This window comes from Ipomoea nil, unplaced genomic scaffold, assembly GCF_001879475.1.
Source record: "Ipomoea nil cultivar Tokyo-kokei standard unplaced genomic scaffold, Asagao_1.1 scaffold0900, whole genome shotgun sequence".
In the NCBI taxonomy this organism is placed as follows: domain Eukaryota; kingdom Viridiplantae; phylum Streptophyta; class Magnoliopsida; order Solanales; family Convolvulaceae; genus Ipomoea; species Ipomoea nil.
Genome location: NW_017617328.1, coordinates 1557270 through 1581344, shown reverse-complemented (window position 1 = coordinate 1581344; position 24075 = coordinate 1557270). Strand labels below are relative to the sequence as shown.

The window sequence follows — 24075 nt, the reverse complement described above, 5'->3', positions numbered from 1 at the left end:
GAAAGCAACTTGGTGCCATTAGACCACAATGTCCTTGGCATAGTACCAGTTTTACTTCTCGATAATCAGTTTAACCACTTCTAATCTCTAGTTTTTTTTTTCAAATTAATCAAATTTAGTTCAAAACATCTTAAATATCCTCATTCGAAACTTGGTGAAATTTGTGTGAAAGTGAGTATTCGAGACGTTCTGAATTAAATTTGGCCAATTCATAAACATTGAGATATCTAAAAACTTGTTGATTAGTTCAATAGTATGAAAGAGTACATAAGATAATTGTTAATACAGTTACAAGTCTACAAAGTTGAAAGTTGGAAATAAAAATTGATGTATGTTATTCCATAATCTCAAGTCTTGAATTCATGTGTGGGGTGAAGATGATGAGAATTAGGGGATCCAATCAATCGCCGCAGTGAACGGGGAACATGCCAACGGATACAAAGATAGTTAGAAATTTTCCAAGTTCATTTTGTACAATCATCATGTGCATTGACTCTTATCTCGGAATTTGGAAAGTGACCAAAAACATCCATCGTACCCACCTTAAATTCTGCTATTCATTTTTATTTATTTATTATTTATTGAGTTGCCTTTAAAGTTCTACTCGATACAATCAGAATTAGTCTCGATGTATAATTCTAGTTGATTAATTGATAAAACATGACCACATATTCAAATTCTGTTGAGCGAAGATATTCATTTTTTTTTTTTTTTTTTTTATCAATATGATATATCAGCAAAGAACTAAAAAATGGAGTAGAAAGTGAGAGTAATTATAGCATTATTCTAAATTAATTATATTATTGATTGACACCCGACAGAAGATTGATAATATATATATTAAATTGGTAGGAAAAAAATTAAAAAAACACATGACCCAAGTCAAAATCAGCAAGACATGCATAAAAGTCTTGTCTTTGCCTAAAATTAGAGGTTGGTGCATAAAGGGAGAAGAGTATGATTTGAAAACGTATGTAGTGTTTTAGTGAGGCAACAAAGTCACAACTCAAGGCTAGGAACCTTCGCAAGCTAATGATGAAGACACATTTGGTTTCTTCTTCCGGGAATTGAAGTAAAAGGGCCCATCTATGTATCATCTCGACCGGCAGCTAGAAAGATCATATTGGGAACTAAGTTATAGAGAAAAATCAGAGTGTCCATTAATGATAATATCAATTGTATCCGATATATATGTTTATGTTGAGGTGAAAACCCATCTTATTGTGTGAACCTGAGAACCTGTGCACATTCTTAATGTTGTATCAACCAACAGCCCAAAACATAGTGTACGAAAAAAATCAACCCAAGACGCGGTGCACAACGTGTGTGTATTGTGTTTGCACTCTTTAGTGCATTACGCGTTGTATTGTGTTATACGTAACATGCACCGTTCACTAATCTAAATAAAGGGCCAGATTAGTTCTCAAGTTCACATGTTAATATAAGTTCTCATATGAACATATATATATATATATATATATATATATATATATATATATATATATGTGTGTGTGTGTGTGTGTGTGTGTGTGTGTGTGTGTGTGTGTGTGTGTGTGTGTGTGTGTGTGTGTGTGTGTGTGTGTGTGTGTGTGTGTGTGTGTGTGTGTGTGTGTGTGTGAGAACAAGTCCGTAGAAGAAAACTAAGAACTAATTACAACTTTATATACATCTGGAAAATTTGAACGCACGAAATTAGATTTTTTTTTTTTTAAATGCGGCGACATTTTCGTAATTATCACCAACATTATTATGCAAACGCTATGACACATTTAGTATTAACATTTTGCACATTTAGTGTTAACATTTTGCATATTTAGTATTAAAAGTTTACACTTGTAAAAATGCGAAGTACATTGCAATTAAGTTTTCGATTTTGGAGTTTTATAACTGAAGTTTTGATTTTATTTGGTCCAGTGATTCACTTTTTACTGCTTAAGGTGTAACCATTTAAAATTTAGTCTTTTCATTGATTTTATACAATTTACCAGATTTGCATATTTAAGTGTTAAGTTTGCACAACGAAGTTGATGTTAATTACAAAATTGTCACGGTGTCTTTTTTTTTTTTTTTTTTTTTTTTTTTTTTTTTTCTTTTAAAAATTTGATAAGATCCTTCGAATTTTTACATATGTAAAGTTCAGATTATTTTTTATTTCTCTCATATATGAAAAGTGTTCTCACATGATCCATAGCCCCCTCTCTATATATACATATATATAAAATATTCTTTAGATTTTAATGATGTTTATAATGTGTAGAATTGAAGCATATGCTCCATCTCAGCTAAAATCCTAAGCGCCTAAGCTGATAGTTGGCGGTGTGACCTTTGGTCTGACTCTGATACCAAATTAAAACATATGCTCCATCTCAACTAAAAAGCCCAAGCTGATAGTTGGATTGCACATTAATGACTATATGCTCAACATGTAGAGTTAAGGATTTTAGAATCACAAAATTTCTATTGCATGTATTGTGTTTGATAGGAGAATTTGTAAAGGGCAAAATAGGACTTAGTTTATTCGTTTGATTTATCTAGCAGATCCTATTTAGAAAATCTCATAAACAACAAATTATTGTGCCGCAAATTTATATTTCAGCGGAAGTCATCTTGATGATCCTAACACTTACATCGTATTATTGATTCTAGCAGATCTTGATAGATCTATTGATAGATTTAACAGGGTCGGTCTTGGCCATGTCTGGCAAGGGCGATCGCACAGGACCCCCAATTTTTATTTTTATTTTTTTAAAAATATTTTAGATATGATCTATTATTTTTTATACTTGATATTTTTATTTTTTTTATTACTATTTTTGTTGTTGTTGTTGTTGTTGTTGTTGTTGTTGTTGAATTCATAGATTGGTTTTAATTTTAATTGAAAATAAAATTTTAGAAAAAAGTGACATTGAAATTTTGGTGAATAATTTTGTATTTAAATATGAACGAAAAATGACACTTTTAAATTAACTTTTGAATTGTATTCTTTTTTTGTTAAATTTTTATGCATTATATTTGGACAAAAAAAAATTTAATTACATTTTTTATTTTTGTCATAGAATACAATAACTTTTAAGTCCAAATGGATTTGAACTCAATTACCTTAGTTATAGAGATTTTTTTAGATTTTCTAGACTTCTATCTTCATCTTTCATATGTCTTATTATGTTTCTTACCTTTATAAATAAAAATCTCTATCATTATACCAAAATTTAAATATTAAAAAATTCTCTCTCTCTAGCTCCCTATGTTATTGTCTCTCTATTATTGTCTTTGCCTTTGTAGTTTAATCTATTATATTTAGATTGCATCTTGAAACAAAAACAATGAAAATCCTATAGAGTTTATAGAACTGAATGAATTAACCACTGCAATCTCAGGCAGCTATAAATAGTGTACAGAGGAGGAAAGATAGTAGGAAGGTACAACAACTAACCTATCATACACCTATTCAACAGGAGCTAAAATATAACAAAACATAGATAACAAATGTGAGCCTCATATATCCTTAATATGCCCCCGCAAGATTGAGGACCCATCAGAGACTCCAATCTTGGACCGAAACCGAAGAAACACGGCCTTGCCCAACGGTTTGGTAAGGAAGTCAGCAAGCTGAGCGGACGAAGGGATATGCCGAACCACCAGTGAGCCATTAGCTACTAAGTCACGGACAAAGAAGTAATCAAGCGCTAGATGCTTCATACGGGAATGGAACACGGGGTTCTTGCACACGTATGTCGCACTAAGATTGTCACAGAACAGGACCGGAGATTCCATTAGTTGCAACCGGAGCTCACAAAGCAAATTTTTAATCCACAGGACTTCAGCAGCAGCATTCGCCAGGCTCGGTATTCAGACTCCGTAGACGACCGCGACACAGATTTCTGGCGAGCAGATTTCCAAGAAATGAGATTGGAACCAAGATATACTAAGTACACAGTAGTGGAACGGCCATCAGTGGTGCAGCCTCCCCAATTAGCATCTGTATACACATTCAGCATAAGTGGCTACCCGGTACGAAGGAACAAACCATGACAAACTGTTCCCTTTAGATAACGCAGCAACCGTCTAGCAGCCTGCCAGTGCAACTCCGTAGGTGCGTGCATGAACTGCGAAAGTCGATTGACCGCATAGGACACATCTGGCCTAGTGATGACAAGATACTGCAACAAGCCAAGGAGACGCCGAAACTGAGTGACATCAACTGGTACTACACCAGATTGCTTAGGAAGCAGTTTGTCCGAGGTAGCCAGCGGTGTTGAAACAGCCTTTGCACCATCCATCTTGAACCGGACCAGAATATCCGTGATATACTGACTCTGAGACAGGAACACACCACCCGGTGTTGGAACCACCTCAATACCCAGGAAATGATGCAAGGGACCAAGATCCTTAAGAGCAAACTGAGCAGACAACACGCCAACAAATTGATCAAGCCATACAACATTGTTTCCTGTTAGTATAATATCATCGACATACACCAGGAAATAAACAATAATATCATTAGCAGAATAAACAAACAAAGACGCATCTGCCTGTGACTTCAAAAACCCACAACGCAACAAGAACTGAGAAAGTTCCAAGTACCAAGCCCTGGGAGCCTGCTTAAGACCATATAAGGCTTTGGTCAGTTTGCATACATGAGCTGGAAAGGACGGATCAACAAATCTGGGAGGCTGCTCCATAAAAACCTCCTCATGCAATGTTCCATTAAGGAACGCATTATTGATATCTAGCTGGCGCAGACCCAAGTTATTACTCAAAGCAATGGTCAGCACGATACGGACCGTGACCGGTCTCATAACCGGACTATACGTCTCAAAATAATCCCGACCAGCAGTCTGCAGGAATCCCTTAGCGACAAGTCGCGCTTTAAAGCGATCAACCGACCCATCCGATTTGCGCTTAACACGAAAGACCCATTTGCAGCCAATCGGATCCGCCGCTCCTCGGGGAACCAGTTGCTACGTGTTGTTACGTTGCAGCGCTTCAAACTCCTCATCCATTGCTTTCCTCCACCGAGCGTCTTTAAGAGTCTGGGCGACGGTAGAAGGTTCTAAAGCAGGAGGCAAGGGATGGGAAGTGATGTGGTTAATAACGTAATCAGAATACCTAGGATTAGGACGACGCTCCCGAGTGAAACGACGAACATTATTCAACGGTTGAGACGTTTCGGAGGTGGAGACAGGTTGTGAGTCAGACACGGATTGGGATGCATGTTGGCCATTTTCTGAGACAGTAGGAGAAGACGAATTGGACGCAGCTGACGGTGATGGTGTTGGAACTGGTGTTGGAACTGGAGTTGGAACTGGTGTTGGAACCGGTGTTGGAACAGGTGTTGGAACTGGAGTTGGAGCTAGTGTTGGAACACCCACGGGTTCCACCTGTGTAGTCAAAGGAGATGACTTGCACAAAATATGACGTGATTCTGAATCATTAGAAGCAGAGGGTAAGCTGTTAGATGACTTCTGCAAATCGTTATAAGGAAACACATGGGGCACAAATCTAACATGCCTAGATACATTAATACGATTCGAACCAAAATCTAGACATTTATAACCAAATTGGGTGTTCGAGTAGCCAAGGAAAATACATGGACGTGACTTTGGTTGTAGTTTCTTGGTGTTATAGGGACGCAACCAGGGAAAACACAGGCAACCAAAGGGTTGTAACTTGGCATAATTAGGCAATTGTTGGAACAAGACATAAAATGGAGATTGATTACCTAAAATTGGAGTAGGGAGCCGGTTAATAAGATATACGGCTGTCTGAAAGGCGTAGGTCCAGTATGAGGATGGCAAAGACGCGGAGTGAAGAAGAGACAAGCCGGTTTCGACGACATGCCTGTGCCGTCGCTCTGCAACACCATTATGCTCAGGAGTGTGTGGTGGGGTAGTGAAATGAGAAATACCATGATCATTTAGAAATGGTACAAGTTTTATAAACTCCCCCCATTGTCTGAATAAACGGAAATAATCGAAAGGCCAAGAAATTTTTCCACTAATTTTTTGAACTGAGTAAATACAGAAAACACATCCGACTTGCGCTTCATGGGATATAGCCAAATTTATTTTGAAAAATGATCTACAAAGATTACATAATAGCGGAATTCGTCAATGGATTTTTCAGTTGGCCCCCACACATCAGTGTAGATTAATTGCAGAGGTTTAGTACTGACTAAAGTATTTTTTGCGAACGGCAATTTATGACTTTTATGTATGTTGCAGGACGGACAATAGAATCGTTGTAGAGACGACATAGAAACTGGAACATTACAGCGTTGCAACACAAGTTGCAACACCTTATTGGACGGATGGCCAAGCTGTTGGTGCCACTGAGATAGACACGACAACTGTGTAGCATGAACAGTTGGGTGCGGAGCAACTGGTCCATAGTATACACCATTACTGTTCACTCCTTTCAGCAGCGCAGTCTCGGTTCGAAGGTCCTTAACAAGAAAATGGGAGCCAAAAAATTCGACAGAGACGTGATTAGTCTGACAGAGTTTAGATATGGAAACCAAGTTAGTGTGTAACTGAGGGACATGCAAAACATTCTCTAAGGCAAGGACAGAAGACGGAGTAGGAATAGCAGACCGACCAATATGAGAAATTTGAAGGGAATTACCGTCACCCAGGCGAACCTCATCAGGCCCACTGTACTCGGAGAGTGTTTGTAGTGATGCGAGATTCGAGGTGGCGTGATGCAACGCACCGCTGTCAAACCGCCAGGGTGGAGATGCCGGCGAGGACTGGACCGCAGACGAAGTCTGTGCGGTGAGGACATTATGCTCTTTTAGGAACCTAGCAAGCTTTCGGCACACCTTTGTTTCATGACCTGCGAAGTTACAGAACTTACAGATAACAGCTGGCCGAGTAGTCCCCCCTTGTTGCCAAGTCGACCGGTTGGAGTCGTGGTTGCTTGTGTTGGTACGGATAGTACGAGTGGTATTTCGTTGCCGGTTGTTCCGAGGAGACGAGGTCCGCTGAATGGCATTAACAGTTGCCAATAGCAGCTGGCGGGAATCATCTGCGTCCTTCAACTGACGTTTATGATCAGTTAAGACATCGGCTAACTCACCCAATGAAAGGGGTTTCTCACGAACACGAACTGCAGAAATAATGGAGTTGTACTCCTCTCCTAGCTGATTCAGGATATACACGAGCAAGTCTTCATCAGACACCGGACACTGAGCCAAGGCAAGATCGTCCGCTATGGCTCGCATATCATTAAGATATGTTGAAATGGACCGAGAGCCTCTCGGGTTTCTGGTTAGCTTTGCCTTGAGGGAGATAATCCGTCCTCGGGAAGTATTAGCATAACCTGCAACAAGGCCTTGCCACGCATCATGAGCCGTTGTGGCCGACGAGATGAGTGGCTGGATTGTATCAGTACAGCTTCCTAGAAGTGCACTAACAATAATTTGGTCTTGACGGTACCAAATTAAGTGTTCAGGATTGGGGACGGATTGAACATCGTCCGAGAATTTAGCCGGTTCGTTGGTGGAACCTTCAACGTAGCCCAGGAGATTGAGACCAACGAGGGTGGCATGAACCTGCCGGCGCCAAACTGGGAAGTTGGTGGTGGTGAGTTTAATAGGAAAGTGAGTGGGAACATTCAGGCTGATGATCTCATTAGTGTTGGTGAAAACCATTGATTAGAAAAAAAAAAAATTCTGTCGTAGGAGATTTCAGGCTCTTGATACCATATAGAGTTTATAGAACTGAATGAATTAATCACTGCAATCTCAGGCAGCTATAAATAGTGTACAGAGGAGGAAAGATTGTAGGAAGTTACAACAACTAACCTATCATACACCTATTCAACAGGAGCTAAAATATAACAAAACATAGATAACAAATGTGAGCCTCATATATCCTTAATAAGTCCAAATTAAACTATTAGACAAGACCCCTATTTTTAATGAAACGACACTATGATAGAACTTCCCAACAGAAGAACACAACACGTCCAACAGATCTATCAAATTGGCTCAATAAAAGTACTAGCCAATTGCAAACCTTGTAATTCATGTATTGTGATCTTCTCAGGGATGTTTTGTCATCCAACAACAGTTGAAATATTAAAAAAATTGTCTAAGTCAGGGTACTATAAACATTCATAGGGCATCACATTCAACTATTCAAGGTCTACCAAAATGAATTACATATGAAAGAGTTCAATATGAGGAAAGAATGTCTTAATGAAAAAAAAAAAAAGAGTTATTAGCTACATTCATCAAGATAAGTTTTAAAAAACTGTAAATAATGACATGTATCGTAAAAGAACAAGATACAACCTTTGGACACATACCATCATGTAGACCACCAAGAAATATATTTAAAGCGTATTTAAAATTTTGATATTTCAACTCTTTAAATAGAGTCTCTTGAAGTTTAGAAGAAATTAAATGAAGTGAAAACAAATAATTGAGAGTTAATGAGTATATACATAAAGCAATCAAAAGTTTTCTAAGAGCATCCTCAATTATGATGATTTTTGGTGGTTTTTGAGGAGAAATAGAGAAGATGAAAAATGGAGAAAAAAAGAAAAGAAAAGAAAAAAAATTTTGACAGAAAAAAGAAGAAGTAAAAAGTAAAAATAAAAATAAGCTTATTCACGCGCAATCGTTATATTGTGGACTCGTGTCTATGTTCATAATTATTGAACTATATATTTATAATTATAAATCAATGTATTCTTAATTTTTAATTTTCATATTCATAATTATTGAACTCTATATTCACAATTACAATACCCTATATTCATAATTACTGAACTATATGTTCATAATTGTAAAGCTATATATTCATAATTTTTGAACTTCATATTCACAATTATTGAATCTCTATATTCATAATTACAGAACTCTATGTTCATAATTATGTTCACAACTCTATATTCATAATTATAGAACTATATGTTCATAATTTTTGAACTATATATTCATAATTATGAACAGTTTTAGAACCATGTCCACCTTGTAAGGTGGACACGGTTGCTAAGCTTTGTTAAAATTTTAATCAGTTTTCAAACTGAACTCAAATATTTTCAAACTTTCAAATTGAAAAACATTTGAATTTTCTAACTTAACAAAATTATCTAAAATATTTAAATATATTTGGTTAAGTCATTTTTTTTATACAAAATTAATTATGAATCATGGGCTAAACATATAACATTTGGGCTATTAAAAACATGTAATTGATAGGCCCAGTAACATCTTGTAAGTCCATTGGCCCAATCGTTTAGAGTCCATCTAATTATAATGAATGGGATGTAAATCTATACTATATATAAAAACAAAATCCTGAAATTTTAACTTCCCGCCCAATTCCTAAAAAATCTCTCTTCCCAATAAAATATATTAATTTCTAGTTTCCCATTCGTATAATAACTAGTATTGTACCCGTGCGATGCACAGATATGACTTATCCAGTGTTTCGTAAAGTTACTCCGTATTATTTACTAATAATGCATGTCAAAATTTATTAACCATTGATTGAAAATTACAAATTATTAAATATTTCATACTACACCACATTTGTAGTTAAAGCACAAAAGAATTGTCATTCTCTAAAAATAAAAATAATATACTAATGATTTAAGTGTTTTAAAAATCAAAATAAACGTACACACTTTTATTTATAAACTGTATTTGTTTAATTATTGTTAAATAATAATTGAAACGTTATTTTATTTACATAAGAATGATTAGCCACTTATATATCTAACATATTACAACAAATCAATTCAAGCAACTAAACAGTTTTTATATCATGCCCACATATATGTGAGTAGGCCCAAATTAATTAGTTTTTCAGCTCACAATTCATCAGTGAGCTACACCAAGTAAACTGTGCCATTAGGCATATTTGTTTTTCAAAAATAAATATTAAATGTCTCAAAGTGGTTCATGCCGAAACAGTGTATGAACAATGTTCCTGGTCAAGGAATCATGTTTTTATCCTTGTGACAGAACACCAACCTTTTTCCACGACCAATCACATTTATAAAATACTAATATTAATATTAAACAAAAACGTAGCTAAAAGTATAGTTACCAATAAATAGAGTATGTAAACAAAAAACTGATCTAACAAATCTTACGAAAAAGCTCTTTCTAATATGGTGGGTTACCTTTCAAAATGGGAAAGGCCTTAGAGAGTACATATGCCAATGAAAACTTTTCAGAATTTAATTTTTTATACATGTTTGGGTGCAGGCTATTTTGTAGGTATAAAAGTTAGTAAATGACAAAGAAATTTTTCACACCATAAGCCTTTTGTTCTACATGCGGTTTTAGTATGAGCATGTATCATAGTGCCCTGCACACAAAAAACATAACATTTGCTTTTATTTTGATATATACAGTAAGCAAAAATTACTTGATTATATATGCAGAATAATGTAGAAGGACACGTACCTCTTCATCAATACAAATTCTTTACCTCTCTTTTCCATCACTACATATTGGCGTACTACCCTTAATTACCTTGATAACACTTCTATTTTTGAGAGCCAGGTCGTACAAACCCGAAGAGAACGCTAAAGATCAAAGAAATTTCTGGGTTATCGTTTGTTTGTATAGGATAATTATACATGTATTATATATGCTTTAGTTGTGCGTACATGTAAGAGTTCTGCATCTATATTAATTCCCAGTCTTAAATGTTGTCGTCGATTCGAAAATCGATTGGATCGATTCGTTTTTCTAAACAAACATGTTGCGGCTATTAATCTAGGACTGCAATTAATACTCTTTCCTCTCACATTTCTACCGTCTTAAAATTCTTTAAGCAAAGTTTTTTTTTTTTAAAGGCAAAAAAACAAATTCGACTACCACAGCTGTACGGTGCCGTTTTGCGTTGTGCGAAAACTTTTGTCCAAAAGACATTTACTGCTTCTTATGGCTATTTTATATTAGAGGATATATATATATATATATATATATATATATATATATATATATATATATATATATATGTATATATATATATAGCAAGAGCTTCAACAAAATAAATTTAAAAAGATGCATGAAAGTAAATACAATACTAATATAAATACAAACATTTATGCTTATATTTTCTCCGTAGTTACCTGCACACAATGCATGCAGAGATCATTTATACAATTATATATATATATATATATCCAATGATCATGAAAATTACATACCTTGCTTTTACTAACTCTTTCCCTTATATAAGGTATTTTTCTTTGGGCTAATATAGTTGACTTCAACGCTAACCACTACACACTTCAATCACTTCAACTTCATGCTCCCTCTTTTTCTCTTCCATTGCATTCCTAAAGCTTCTCGATTTTCTGTATACGTTATCTCGCAGTCACAATGAATCGAGAATCACCTTCCACACCATCTTCTTCTCCTTCCACCCCCACTGGTCACTACACCAGCCGCCGCCGCGAACGCCAAGAATCCCAGCGTCGGCCCTACCACCTTGCACCTGCACAGGTGGCTGCAGGTGCCGCACCGCACGCAAATCGGGACACCAACTGCGCACATTGTTTATAATCTATCGAACATAACACAACAAAGAAAGAAAGATATCATTCAGAAAACAACTTGTATATATGTATTTATAGAATAGAAGCTGCTTACTAAGGTGTCAAAGCTGCTCTTTCTCTGAACGTGTGGTCGTTTTTCTAATAACTCCACAGCTTCCATTCAACTACCGGTAACGTCCTTCCCGGGTTCCCTCCCTACCAACTCTGCTGCTCTCTCCCATGTCTAGATCTCTTTGGTTACTCCCTCTCAGGTTCTAATCCTTTGTAAATATATTCCTGACAACCTTTTCGTCTCCCTTGATCTCTCTGGTAATTCCTCCAACAATATTCACTATGATCTCTGCTGATTGAATATTTTGTAGTTAAAATTCACAATGTATTTGTTGATATTTATACTGGAGTAATGGATAAAAGTAGTTGTGAAAAGCTAGTGTGTTTCAAAAGCTGTAAACAATTAATACATTTTAATTCCCAAGATCTTGAATCTCGTTATAATTTGAATTGTGTTTTGTATACTGTTAAAAAATTTAATACTGCTAACGTTTCGAATTCTGCAGGTTCAATGAACAGCCAACAATGTTTTGAATATTGAGATTATGTATAGAATGTATAGAATTAAATGCATTAATTCCTTCACGTAAATCACACGCCTGTTGTATGCCATAGTATGCATTTATTACTATTTGTTTTTTGTTTTGTTTTTTTTTTTTTGCTATTTGTTAGTACCAAGTAATTGTTTTATAGAGATATTAAAAGACTGAATCATAATATACCATTGTCTAGAATCTTCTTTCTTTGAGCGGGAACTTTTGCCAATTGATCATTTACTACTTCTTATTGCTATTTTATAATAGAGATTCTGGGTAAAAAGTCTATTCTTAATTTATAAAATAGTGTAATACAATTCTCTTTGCACATCTAATCTATACTTCTATACTATACATAAAAACAAAATCCTGAAATTTTAACTTTCCTCCTAATTCCTAAAAAATCTCTCTTCCCAGTAAAATATATTGATTTCTACTTTCTCATTCGTACAATAATTCAAGGTAAATATTATATTCTAATATTATAAAATTGTGTAATACAATTCTCTTTGCACATCTAATCTATACTATATATAAAAACAAAATTCTGAAATTTTAACTTACTGCCCAAATCCTAAAAAATCTCTCTTCCCAATAAAATGTATTGATTTCTACTTTTCCATTCGTACAATAATTCTGGGTAAAAATTTTATTCTAAATTTATAAAATAGTGTAATACAATTGTCTTTGCACATCTAATCTATACTATGTATAAAAACAAAATCCTGAAATTTTAACTTCCCGCCCAATTCCTAAAAAATCTCTCTTCCCAATAAAATATATTGATTTCTACTTTCCCATTCGTACAATAATTCTGGGTAAAAATTCTATTCTAAAATTATAAAATAGTGAAATACAATTCTCTTTGCACATCTAATCTATACTATATATAAAAACAAAATCCTGAAAATTTAACTTTCCGCCCAATTCCTAAAAAATCTCTCTTCCCAATAAAATATATTGATTTTTACTTTCTCATTCGTACAATAATTCTGGGTAAAAATTCTATTATAAAATTTTAAAATAGTGTAATACAATTCTCTTTGCACGTTTAATCTATACTATATATAAAAACAAAATCCTGAAATTTTAACTTCCCGCCCAATTCCTAAAAAATCTCTTTTCCCAATAAAATATATTGATTTCTACTTTCCCATTCGTACAATAATTTTTGGTAAAAATTCTATTCTAAAATTCTAAAATAGTGTAATACAATTCTCTTTGCACATCTAATCTATACTATATATACAAAACAAAATCTTGAAATTTTAACTTCCCGCCCAATTTCTAAAAAATCTCTCTTCCCAATAAAATATATTGATTTCTTCTTTCCCATTCGTACAATAATTCTGGGTAAAAATTCTATTCTAAAATTATAAAATAGTGTAATACAATTCTCTCTGCACATCTAATCTATACTATATATATAAAAACAAAATCCTGAAATTTTAACTTCCCGCCCAATTCCTAAAAAATCTCTCTTCCCAATAAAATATATTGATTTCTACTTTTCCATTCGTACAATAATTCTGGGTTAAAATTCTATACTAAAATTATAAAATAGTGTAATACAATTCTCTTTGCACATCTAATCTATACTATATATAAAAACAAAATCCTGAAATTTTAACTTCCCGCCCAATTCCTAAAAAATCTCTCTTCCCAATAAAATATATTTATTTATACTTTCCATTCGTACAATAATTCTGGGTAAAAGCTGTGAAGTGTCAAAAGTTCGGCAATGCATAAGTTTTGACTCAGTTGTCCGTTTTGGACAAATGTTTTTTTGAAATTGTGTATTTTTTCGAGATATATCCACTGCAAACTGCCGTAGGCGGTTTGGCCCACCAATTTCTCAAAAAAATGCGTTATTAAATAGTTTCTAAGAAAAAACTATAAGAACTTTATGTTTTATTAATGAATTTTTAAATTTTTTTAATTAAAAAATTGTCCCGTGCATTTTTTAATAATCTCTCTTTATAATTGGTTAAATTATTTAATTATGGTAGATTAGGGATAATTAATGATGGTAATAGAAATCCTATAAGCGACCTCTGGTGAAATTAACTCTTAAATAATTATATATCGATTTAAATATTCTTAGTATATTACAACAATTCCATTCCGTGCATCGCACGGGTGAAAATACTAGTTTTAATAATCACAATACAATCATTATTGTGTGGACCATAGTTCACACAAGTTGTATGGACCATATTTTCTATACTGTAAAATAATGTACATTTAGTACAAAAATAATGTACATTCAATACAAAAATAATGTACATTGTATTCAGAGAATGTACATTATTTTTGTACTGAGTGTACATTATATTGTATAATGTACATATAGTACAAAAATAATATACATTTAGTATATTAAAAATGTATTTTTTGTTATGGTCCACATAACATTGGGTGGACCATAGTCCACACAATAATTTGCCATCACCATGATGATGATAATTTTTAAAATTTAACTTTTAATTCTAAAAATAAAAATATTAATTTAAGAATAATTAAATAAATAAAATAATATATTCATGTTACTTTACACGCTACTAGGTAATAGTAAACATCTCATTTATCAAACAATATATATATATATTTTTAACAAACCACTAATACTGTCCCCAGTAATTTAAAAAAGACACAATTTATCACTATCAGTTCCTCTAATTGTGAAATATATTATATACGAGTTGATAATTTAGAAGGTAAGAAATAGTAATCTTATTATAATATTTGGATCAACATGCAAAGTTGGCTACTATGTCACACGTTTTGTATTGAAAACTCACACATATGAGTTATGACACAAGTTTGTCTATTGTATTTAAAATGTGCACTGATAAATCTCATTCCTGTATAATAATCTGTAAATTACATTGAAGAGATCAGCCCACTAAAAAAATTCTGTGCACGCAGCAGCTCAACTATTAGATCACCTTTTATAGGCTTATTGCCTAGCTAGCTAGCTTAGCTTGTTTCAAGTGGTGAAGACATTTAAGTTTTTAACCACCTTAGCACAACTCTTTCTATTTCTATTTTCTGCACTTCTCCTTTCGAAATCCTTGTTTTCATCTTTTTTAATTAAATTCTCATCCATTAGCTCATTACGCGTGTGTTTCACGTGAGGCCGTTTCATATAAGACTTTCTCTTCCTTGCCCGGTATGATCATCTACATATTGACATTGTAGAAATTCTCACCCTAATAGTTGCATAATTTTCCTTCCTTAACTATAACCAATTACAAGAAATTTTTTGATCTTTTACCACCCAAAAATGTCAAAAAGAAAGTTTTTTTATTTTATTTTATTTTATTTTTTATTTTTATTTTTTATTAGAAACATGGTATCCAGTCACTTTTGACATTCACAAAATCACTCCTCAATATTATTGACCACCAATCAAGATGATTGATATTACTGACCATTTTATGAGTGATTGGAACTTTTAACTGATTGAATCGTTGGTATGAACCTTAATTTTTAATGATAATTTTATTTTAAGCCATGACTAGTAATTGTTTCATTATTAATTTAACAAACTTACCAATTAAATTTTTGACATCCTCTAAATATATATATTGAAAACTATTGACAACTATTGCAGCACAACGAGTCAATTTCCATAAATAAATAAATAAATATATATATATATATGTATATATATATATATATATATATATATATATATATTAAACAAATGTGTCATCTGAGCACAAGGTGCTTGGCACAACACAATATATATATAGACTATGATGGTGATGATGATGATGATGATGAGGAGGAGGAGTTTACATCAAACGTCATCTATACTATCTTATTTATTTATTTATTGTAATAAGTACTATTAATACGTGTATCAATAATTTTATAAACAATCAAATATATTATACATGATTAGACTTTGATTAAGAATAGAAAATTTTACAATCACTATCTAAAGTGTACTTTGAGTAAAACTTATCTTGTAATTCTAGTCTGGAAAAGACCATATTTAAGGAGGTAAATTAACTTAGGTTGTCCATAGATAAATGGCTTAAATTGAGAAGGCAATTAGGTAGCTCCTACGTGTATTCAAACTTGGAATCTTGTGGTTACCAAATCAACTGTCAAACCAACTCCAATGCAGTTGCCCCATATATTATTCTATTATATATTGACACCATCATAGATGAACACCATAAAAAAAAAAAAATCATAATAGTAGCATATTATGTGTTGGGCAGCAGCTTGAAGAGTCAATTCTAACATATTGTTATCGAAACGTGACACTAACTATTACGCAAATATAAGAAAACAAAGTTAGGTCTTCACTATTAACTATAACTTGTGGCATATTGAACAATACAATATCAGATCAATTACTTATATAATAATATGCTAAATGCTATACAATTTTATTGAGAAGGGATAGAAAAGAGTATAAGTTATGGAATACCAAAACTTGTCTCTACATGATACAAGGTCTAATAACAACACATAAAATAATCTTCCGATCCACTAATTTATACTCTTCCAAACTTCTCACATTCTCAATATGCTATGTATTATCTTATTCTCAAGTCCCTCATTTTCCTGTCTCTTTCACTCAAGCCCTCCACCTTCTATTTATACCCCAAAACACCTCTAATTTCCCAAACCATACAACATTGCAGTCCTCAACAAATTAAAGCAAACAGCAATATGGAAGCTGAACTTTCCTATCTCCTAACTCTTGTACTCCTCCCTCTCTCCCTTTCACTCATCTTCTTCCTCCGAAAGCGCGGTTCGCCCGGCCGGAATGTCCCTCCGGGCTCCGGCGGATGGCCGGTGGTCGGAGAAAACGTGGATTTTGCCATGTTAGGGCCGCAGAGGTTCATCAAGGAGAGGATGGAGAAGCACTCGCCGGAGGTGTTCCAGACGTCGATTTTGGGGGAGAAAATGGCGGTGTTTTGCGGCGCTCAGGGGAACAAGTTCTTGTTCACGAACGACGGCAAAGTGCTGACGTCATGGTGGCCGGAATCCATGAAAAAGGCGCTGCTCTTCCCGGAGTTTTATAAAAACTCGTTGAAAGAGGTCTCCGCCCTCCAGAGAGGATTCCTGCACGATATCCTCAAGCCGGAGGCGTTAAAACAGTATATTCCGGCGATGGATTCCTTGGCCCGGGAACATATGGCGGCCGACTGGAAGCCAAACGACGTCGTAAAGGTCTTCCCGCTCGCCAAAAACTACACCTTCGAGCTCGCCTGCCGCCTCTTCATGAGCATCGCCGACCCCGACCACATCAAAAAACTGTCGGACCCTTTCCTCCTCGTCACCAACGGGATGTTCTCCGTGCCCATAGACCTCCCCGGGACGGCGTACAACGGCGCCATTAAAGGCGGGAAGATGGTGAGGGACGAGCTGATGAGGATCATCACGGCGCGGCGGCGGGAGTTGGCGGCGGCGGCGGCGGGGAGAGATTTGCTGTCGAAAATGCTGCTGGTGAAGGACGAGAATGGAAGGGAGATGAGCGAGATGGAGATCTCGAATAATATTATAGGGATGCTGGTGGCGAGCTATGAGACAACTAGCAGCGCCGTCACCTTTGTTTTGAAGCACCTGGCTGATTTTCCCCATGTTTATGATGCTGTTCTCAAGGGTAACTACTATTTTAAACCTTTTCTACAAAAATATTTTCTTGTGACTTGTGTGTATATATTAGTGTTGTATAAATAGCCCCTCATTAATCCATAATTAGGCACTAGGCACCACTCAACCGTGACGATTTAACATTTAGACACTACTTAGCCGATTGACAACCTAACCGGTCGACTAGGCGCCTAACTCGACCGACTCGACACCGAATATGTCGAATCGGCCGAGTATATATATATATATATATATATATATATATATATATATATATATATATATATGCCTGCATTCAAGTGAGAATCACTCTATGAGAACTTCGAACTACACAATCTTCCACTTGAATGCATACACTAATATACTAGACACACAATGCACACAATCTACCATGGAGTAGTTAGTGTGCATCTATGTAATAGATTTTGTGCATTCATGTGGTTCTCATGTTTTTACATAAAGGTTAGTTCTCATGTAATAGATTTTGTGGTGATCATTAATATATATATACCCTGGTAATATGTTATATATGCATGCCAGTGTGGAGGAATAAATTGAGCTGAAATTTTGTTTCACTAATATAATATTGTATGTATGCTAATAAAGCTATTTTTCAGTGTTTCATTATTTGTATTGTATGCTAATAGAATACAATTCACACATGCAAAATCTTTACTAAAAATCTTAACTTATTAATCTTTCATAACTAATAAAGTTTAATATTTTGAATAAAAAAGTTAATATTGAACATGGTAAACATCACGTAACTTGTTTTGATTCATTTTCAAACCCTTTTTAAAAGTACTTGTCTAAAATTGTGTTCAAATTCATCCCATCAAATATACTACTTTTGTTATAAAAGTGATGAGTCCCCAAACTATACTAGGTTAAAGGATGAGTTATTTGGTTAATTAGTGGATTGATACATTATATGTTATTTTGACATGCAGAACAAATGGAGATTGCAAAGACAAAAGGGGCAGATGAGTTGCTAACATGGGAAGATATTGAGAAGATGAAATATTCTTGGAATGTTGCTCGAGAATCACTTAGGGTTACCCCTCCTGCACAAGGGGCTTTTAGGGAAACCACAACTGATTGTACTTTTGCTGGCTTCACAATTCCAAAGGGCTGGAAGGTAATTTCACATGCTAACATCAATAACTTTTTTTTTTTTTTTTTTTTTTAATACTACTGACTCTGTTACAATGTTCTTAAGAATGTTTGTACATTTGTCATAGTTTTGTCAATTAACTTTTTGCAGACATTTTGGACGGTGCATTCAACACACAAGAACCCAAAATACTTTCCAGATCCTGAAAAGTTTAACCCGTCCAGGTTCGAGGGGAGTGGTCCGGCACCCTACACGTTTACCCCGTTCGGAGGAGGTCCCAGGATGTGTCCAGGAAAAGAGTATGCTCGTCTAGAAGTGTTGGTGTTCATGTACAACGTTGTCACAAGGTTCAAACTCGAGAGAGCAAATCCCAATGAGAAGATTGTGTTCCATGCTTCTCCTACCCCAGTTGAAGGCCTCCCCGTTCGCCTCATTCCCCATCAAAATATTCAAGCTTAGTATGGTCTCTAATTTGTGTGTCCAAAAATCCTCCATCCTTTTGATCTTCCATCTTTGATCTTCAATCTTCAATCTTCGATCTTCGATCTTTATTTTACAATCAGCATGGTATGGTCGTCCCAGCATAAAGAGAAATATAATCACTCATAATTTGATCTTCTTCGTTTTAAAATTAGCATAGTCTCTGCGCATCAAGAAATCGCCTTCCTCAATTTTCAAATCCAATAAAGCCTTTGTCTAATCGTTGCAATAATATATGTTTATGTTGTTCGTATTCATTGTTTGTTATGTAATTATGATGTTGGAAAGTTTGAAATTATGTAGTGTCATTTTTCTTGTAATGCTTGTTATTTTAAAGTTAATCCATTTTTCATTGTGTACTTTGCTTCTTTGATGTTTACTTGAATTGCAATTTCAAAATTGGAGTGTTTTTTTTTTTATTATTATTTTATTTTTATTTTTTTTATTATATTTAATACTTTTCATCTCACTTTTAATTTTGCCATTTACAATTTATTGGTGGGACAAATGTATTTTTTCTTGGCATATATTTTTAAAATTTGACTTTTGCCTTATTCAGTATCATACCATTCAAACACAACACTATCAAGTATAAGAAAATAAAGTAGTCAAAACTTTAATTACTACTAAGTATAATATTTAACATAACGGTAAGAACTTGATAAATACAACTTAGAAGGGTACTTTTGCTTAATAAAATACAATCGTTTTAAATAGAAAAAGAGTGTAAAAATTTTTGAGATAAAACATTCCCTATCGCATATATATTTTATAACCGTATTTCATTTTATTAAGCATATTTATACATATGTTGTGGTGCAACAAAAAGTTAATTGTGATGGGGTATAAGTCTAACGGGAAGGCTGTTGACCGGAACCGGCGATGCATGAAAGACTATCTTCTCATTCGGTATCAGTTTCTCCATTTTGAAGTTGGTGACAACGTTATGCATGACCACAAGTACTTCCAGCCGGGCGTACTCTTTTCCGGGACACATTCTCGGTCCGCCGCCAAACGGCACAAAGGTGAAGGGTGCCGGCCCATTTCCCTCGAACCTCGACGGATCAAACTTCTCTGGTTCTGAGAAATATTTGGGGTTCTTGTGTGTTGAATACACACACCAAAACGTCTGTACAAATAGTCATTCACAAAAAGATACGGAGTATAAGTTTAGACTTATTGTTGAAGTCAAGAAGTAGTAAATTAATTAATGGTATAATGGCACATTAACCCATGGTTAAAAAATTCGAAATTTTTTATCATAGAAATTTATCAGAAACTACCATGTTAGGGATTTGAAAAATAGTCTATTGTTATTACAGAGTATTTTTTACCATCAATAAAAAATGTGTCAATAACACCGATCACCCGTAAAGGTAGGAGGTCAAAAATTTTGGACATGTGCTAGACAACTAAAAACTGCCAACAATTTTGGACAATTCCGTGGTCAAAAATTCAAAAGAAAAAAAAAGTCAACTATGGCCATGGGATAAGCCCTATAAAATAGTTAAATTATAAACTTAGTAACTATATATATCCCTAATCAGGTGAGAACCATGTCCAGGTGAGAATTTACGGACAAATCCAAATCATTGATCTAATAGATCTTATCATTGTAAATAAACAAAATTTTATAATATTTATGAAAATGACCATGCTCATTTTTAAAATTTGTAATATTTATGAAAATGATCAGTTCATTTTTTACTTATTTCTCATCAATCAGATCTTGCAGATCAATGGTTTGGATTTGTCCACAAGTCACAGGAATATATATATATATATATATATATATATATATATATATATATATATATATATATAAAATGTATGATGTTGATGACTAACCTTCCATCCCTTTGGAATAGTAAATCCAGCATAGGTAAAATCAGTGACAGTCTCTCTAAAGGCACCTTGCCCTGGTGGGAATAGCCTTAGTGCTTCACATGCTACATTCCATGAATATTTCATCTTTTGAATGTCTTCCCAACTCAATTTCTCATTTGGTCCCTTCGACTTGGCAATCTCCATTTGTTCTTAAAAAAAAAAACAAAAAATTCAAACTCTTAAAATTCATATTTTAACTAAAAAGTATTATATCTGGATCTAACTATTATTTTATTATTTACCTTTGTAGACTTGGTCATAAATATGGGGAAGTTCAGCAAGATACTTCAATACAAAGGTTATGGCGGCGCTGGTAGTATCGTAGCTGGCAATGAGAAGTCCGACAAGATTGTTGCAAATCTCTTCCTCGTTCATATGTTGTCCCTTTTCATCGGTGGCACTAAGGAGGCGGGCCAGCAAATCTCGCCCCTCGTCCGCCACCTTACCGGGACTCATCGCCTCCGCCTTCCTCTCCTTAATCACCTCCAGGAGCTGACGGCGCACCATGCTGCCGCCTTTCATGGCGCGATTGTAGGCGGTGCCGGGGAGGTTTAGCGGCAGGCTGAACATGCCGGAGGTGACGAGGATGAAAGGGTCCGACAACCTAGTTATTAAGTCCAACCAAACCACTTAATAAGCCTAGTCAACTTGCACCACTTAATTAAGGCCCTAATATATAATATATAATAAATATTATTAGAAAAAATCTTACACCTTTTAACCTCGTCGTGACCCTCAATGCTCAAGAACAACTTGCACGCCAGCGCGAAGGTGTAGGATTTGGAGAGAGCGTAAACCTTGACTTCTCCGAACGGGGCCCACTCCTTTGCGAGATGTTCCTTGGCCAAGGAATCCATGATGGGGACGTAGTGCTTGAGATTCTCCGGCTTGAGAATCTCGTGGATGAAGCCCCGGTTGAGAACCGCCACCTTCCGGACGGTGTTTTGGGCGTCGGTGGGGCACATCAGCGGCTTCGTCAGCGACTGCGGCCACCACGTGGTCAGCAGGCTGTTCTCGTTCGAGAACAAGAACTTGTTCCCGGCGGCGCCGCAGAACACCGCCATTTTCTCCCCCAGTATCGACGTCTTGAAAACCTCCGACGAGTACTTCTTCATCCTGTCGGAGATGTATTTCTCCGGCCCGGACACCGCCATGTCAATGTTTTCTCCGAGCACCGGCCAGCCGGTGGAGCCCGGCGGGATGTTTTGTTTTGAGGTATTGCCCTTACTGATGAAGTAAATGAAGGAAAGGAACACGTAAAGGACTGTAAAGATAAGTGAGTAAAGGAGAAAAGCTTCCATGTTTTCTTCTTCGATAAATCACTGATAGATGAGATATTCGAAGAAGATGAAGAGGAAAGGGTTTGCAGGTTCAGTGTACTTTTAGCCTCGTTTTTAGGCTATTTATAGACCCTCAAAACCCAAAATAATATAATATATATTATTAACTTATAAATTAATGGATAAATAAATAAATAAATAAATAAATAAATAAATAAATATATATATATATATATATATATATATATATATATATATATATATATATAGGCGTCAAAATAGGCTTAGCCCACCCCGAAAAAAGGGCGGGGCGAGCTTGACGGACCAGCGGGAGCCCGCCAAGTCATATATATTAGGGGTGGGCACTTCGGTTCGGAAACCGAACCAAACCGAACCGAACCGAACCGATTCGAACCAAAGTAGTAATAGAAAATCGAATGGTTCGGGATTTTGTAACCTGAATGGTTTAGTACCGAACCGAACCGAAACCGAACGGTTTGGCAAAAACCGAACCGAATGCTATATAATTTTTTAATAAATAATAATAATAATAATAATAATAATAATAATAATAATAAATTAACAATAATAATAATAATAATAATAATAATAATAATAATAATAATAAAGAAGTAAATCCAAGTTCCTTGATGCTTGCTCCGCCGTTCAGTTCTCATTCTTACTGGTACCGAACCTTAAATTTTTTATTTGATTTCTTTATAGCTTGTTTTCTACATTGCACTTTTGTTGTTTGTCGCAATTGTTCTTTACCTCACAATTATATCTAACTTGAGTTATATTTACAATATTCAGTATTTTCCTTAGTTTCATGTTTTTCTATAAATTTAATATGCTTTACAGTCATTCTAATTTTGATTTCCAGTGCATTATAATTATTTTCTAGTACTGGAATATATTTCGAGTGCACTAGCAATGACAGATTGTGTCCAAAAATTAACTATATAGTAATTGACACTTGTTCTTTTAATATCAACTATACAGATAGATGATTATTCATCTTATCAATAAAAATAATCCAACTGAATATTTTTATTTGATGTTTCATGTTTGTACTCTTTAAACATTGGATTTGAAGTTTGAACTACGAGATTCATGTTTGTAATGTTTGAACTTTGAACTTTGGATTCTAATTTCTAAGTATGTGATGTTTTGGTAATTAGATTGCTATTAGTATGTCATGTTAGTATTTATTATTTAGTAGTATGTTTAAACTTTGAATTATTATTTTGTTATATAACGTTTATATTTTGGATGTGGATTATGTGAATATGTATTGTTTGGTAGTATGTTTGGAAAATTATGAAATGTTGAAATTTTATGATCGTAATTCTCGTAAAGTCTTAAACCGAACCGAATTAAATCCGAACCGAAACCAAACCGATTGAAACCGAACCGAACTATAATGTTAATTAAACCGAATGGTTCAACTTTTCTAAAACCAAAAAATCGAAACCGAAATCGAAAAAAACCGAACCGAAGACCGAAGTGCCTAGCACTAATATATATAATACTAACTTATAAATTAATGAATAAAAAAATCTCTATTCTCTATATCTATCTA

General features: G+C 34.6%; 3 protein-coding genes across 3 annotated transcripts; 1 reads left to right on the top strand and 2 right to left on the bottom strand.

Annotated features, from left to right (window-relative positions):
* Nucleotides 1–4961: 4961 nt before the first annotated feature.
* On the bottom strand, nucleotides 4962–7651 carry LOC109179343. The gene is made up of 2 exons (XM_019328848.1): nucleotides 6263–7651; nucleotides 4962–5465 (listed from the first exon to the last, which is right to left on the bottom strand). Exons 1-2 carry the CDS (start codon nucleotides 7649–7651, stop codon nucleotides 4962–4964), a joined length of 1893 nt encoding a protein of 630 aa, XP_019184393.1.
* Nucleotides 7652–16776: 9125 nt separating this feature from the next.
* LOC109179364 (beta-amyrin 28-oxidase-like) lies at nucleotides 16777–19617 on the top strand. Its single transcript, XM_019328864.1, has 4 exons — nucleotides 16777–17742; nucleotides 18683–18870; nucleotides 18997–19341; nucleotides 19378–19617. The coding sequence occupies exons 1-3, from the start codon at nucleotides 16806–16808 to the stop codon at nucleotides 19303–19305; spliced, it is 1434 nt and encodes a 477-aa protein (XP_019184409.1). The 5' UTR covers nucleotides 16777–16805; the 3' UTR covers nucleotides 19306–19341; nucleotides 19378–19617.
* Nucleotides 19618–20037: 420 nt separating this feature from the next.
* LOC109179307 (beta-amyrin 28-oxidase-like) lies at nucleotides 20038–22585 on the bottom strand. Its single transcript, XM_019328811.1, has 4 exons — nucleotides 21928–22585; nucleotides 21456–21817; nucleotides 21175–21362; nucleotides 20038–20455 (listed from the first exon to the last, which is right to left on the bottom strand). Exons 1-4 carry the CDS (start codon nucleotides 22512–22514, stop codon nucleotides 20156–20158), a joined length of 1437 nt encoding a protein of 478 aa, XP_019184356.1. The 5' UTR covers nucleotides 22515–22585; the 3' UTR covers nucleotides 20038–20155.
* Between the last annotated feature and the right edge of the window lie 1490 nt (nucleotides 22586–24075).

Coding starts and splice junctions, on each gene's coding strand:
- LOC109179343 (XM_019328848.1), bottom strand. CDS start 7,651: ATGGTTTTCACCAACACTAATGAGATCATCAGCCTGAATGTTCCCACT. Junction 5,466..6,262: donor TGCAACGCTGTAATGTTCCA/GTTTCTATGTCG, acceptor AACGATTTGCAG/AAGTCATCTAACAGCTTACC.
- LOC109179364 (XM_019328864.1), top strand. CDS start 16,806: ATGGAAGCTGAACTTTCCTATCTCCTAACTCTTGTACTCCTCCCTCTC. Junction 17,743..18,682: donor TTATGATGCTGTTCTCAAGG/GTAACTACTATT, acceptor TTTGACATGCAG/AACAAATGGAGATTGCAAAG. Junction 18,871..18,996: donor CAATTCCAAAGGGCTGGAAG/GTAATTTCACAT, acceptor AACTTTTTGCAG/ACATTTTGGACGGTGCATTC.
- LOC109179307 (XM_019328811.1), bottom strand. CDS start 22,514: ATGGAAGCTTTTCTCCTTTACTCACTTATCTTTACAGTCCTTTACGTG. Junction 21,818..21,927: donor GGTCACGACGAGGTTAAAAG/GTGTAAGATTTT, acceptor CTTAATAACTAG/GTTGTCGGACCCTTTCATCC. Junction 21,363..21,455: donor TTATGACCAAGTCTACAAAG/GTAAATAATAAA, acceptor TTTTTTTTTAAG/AACAAATGGAGATTGCCAAG.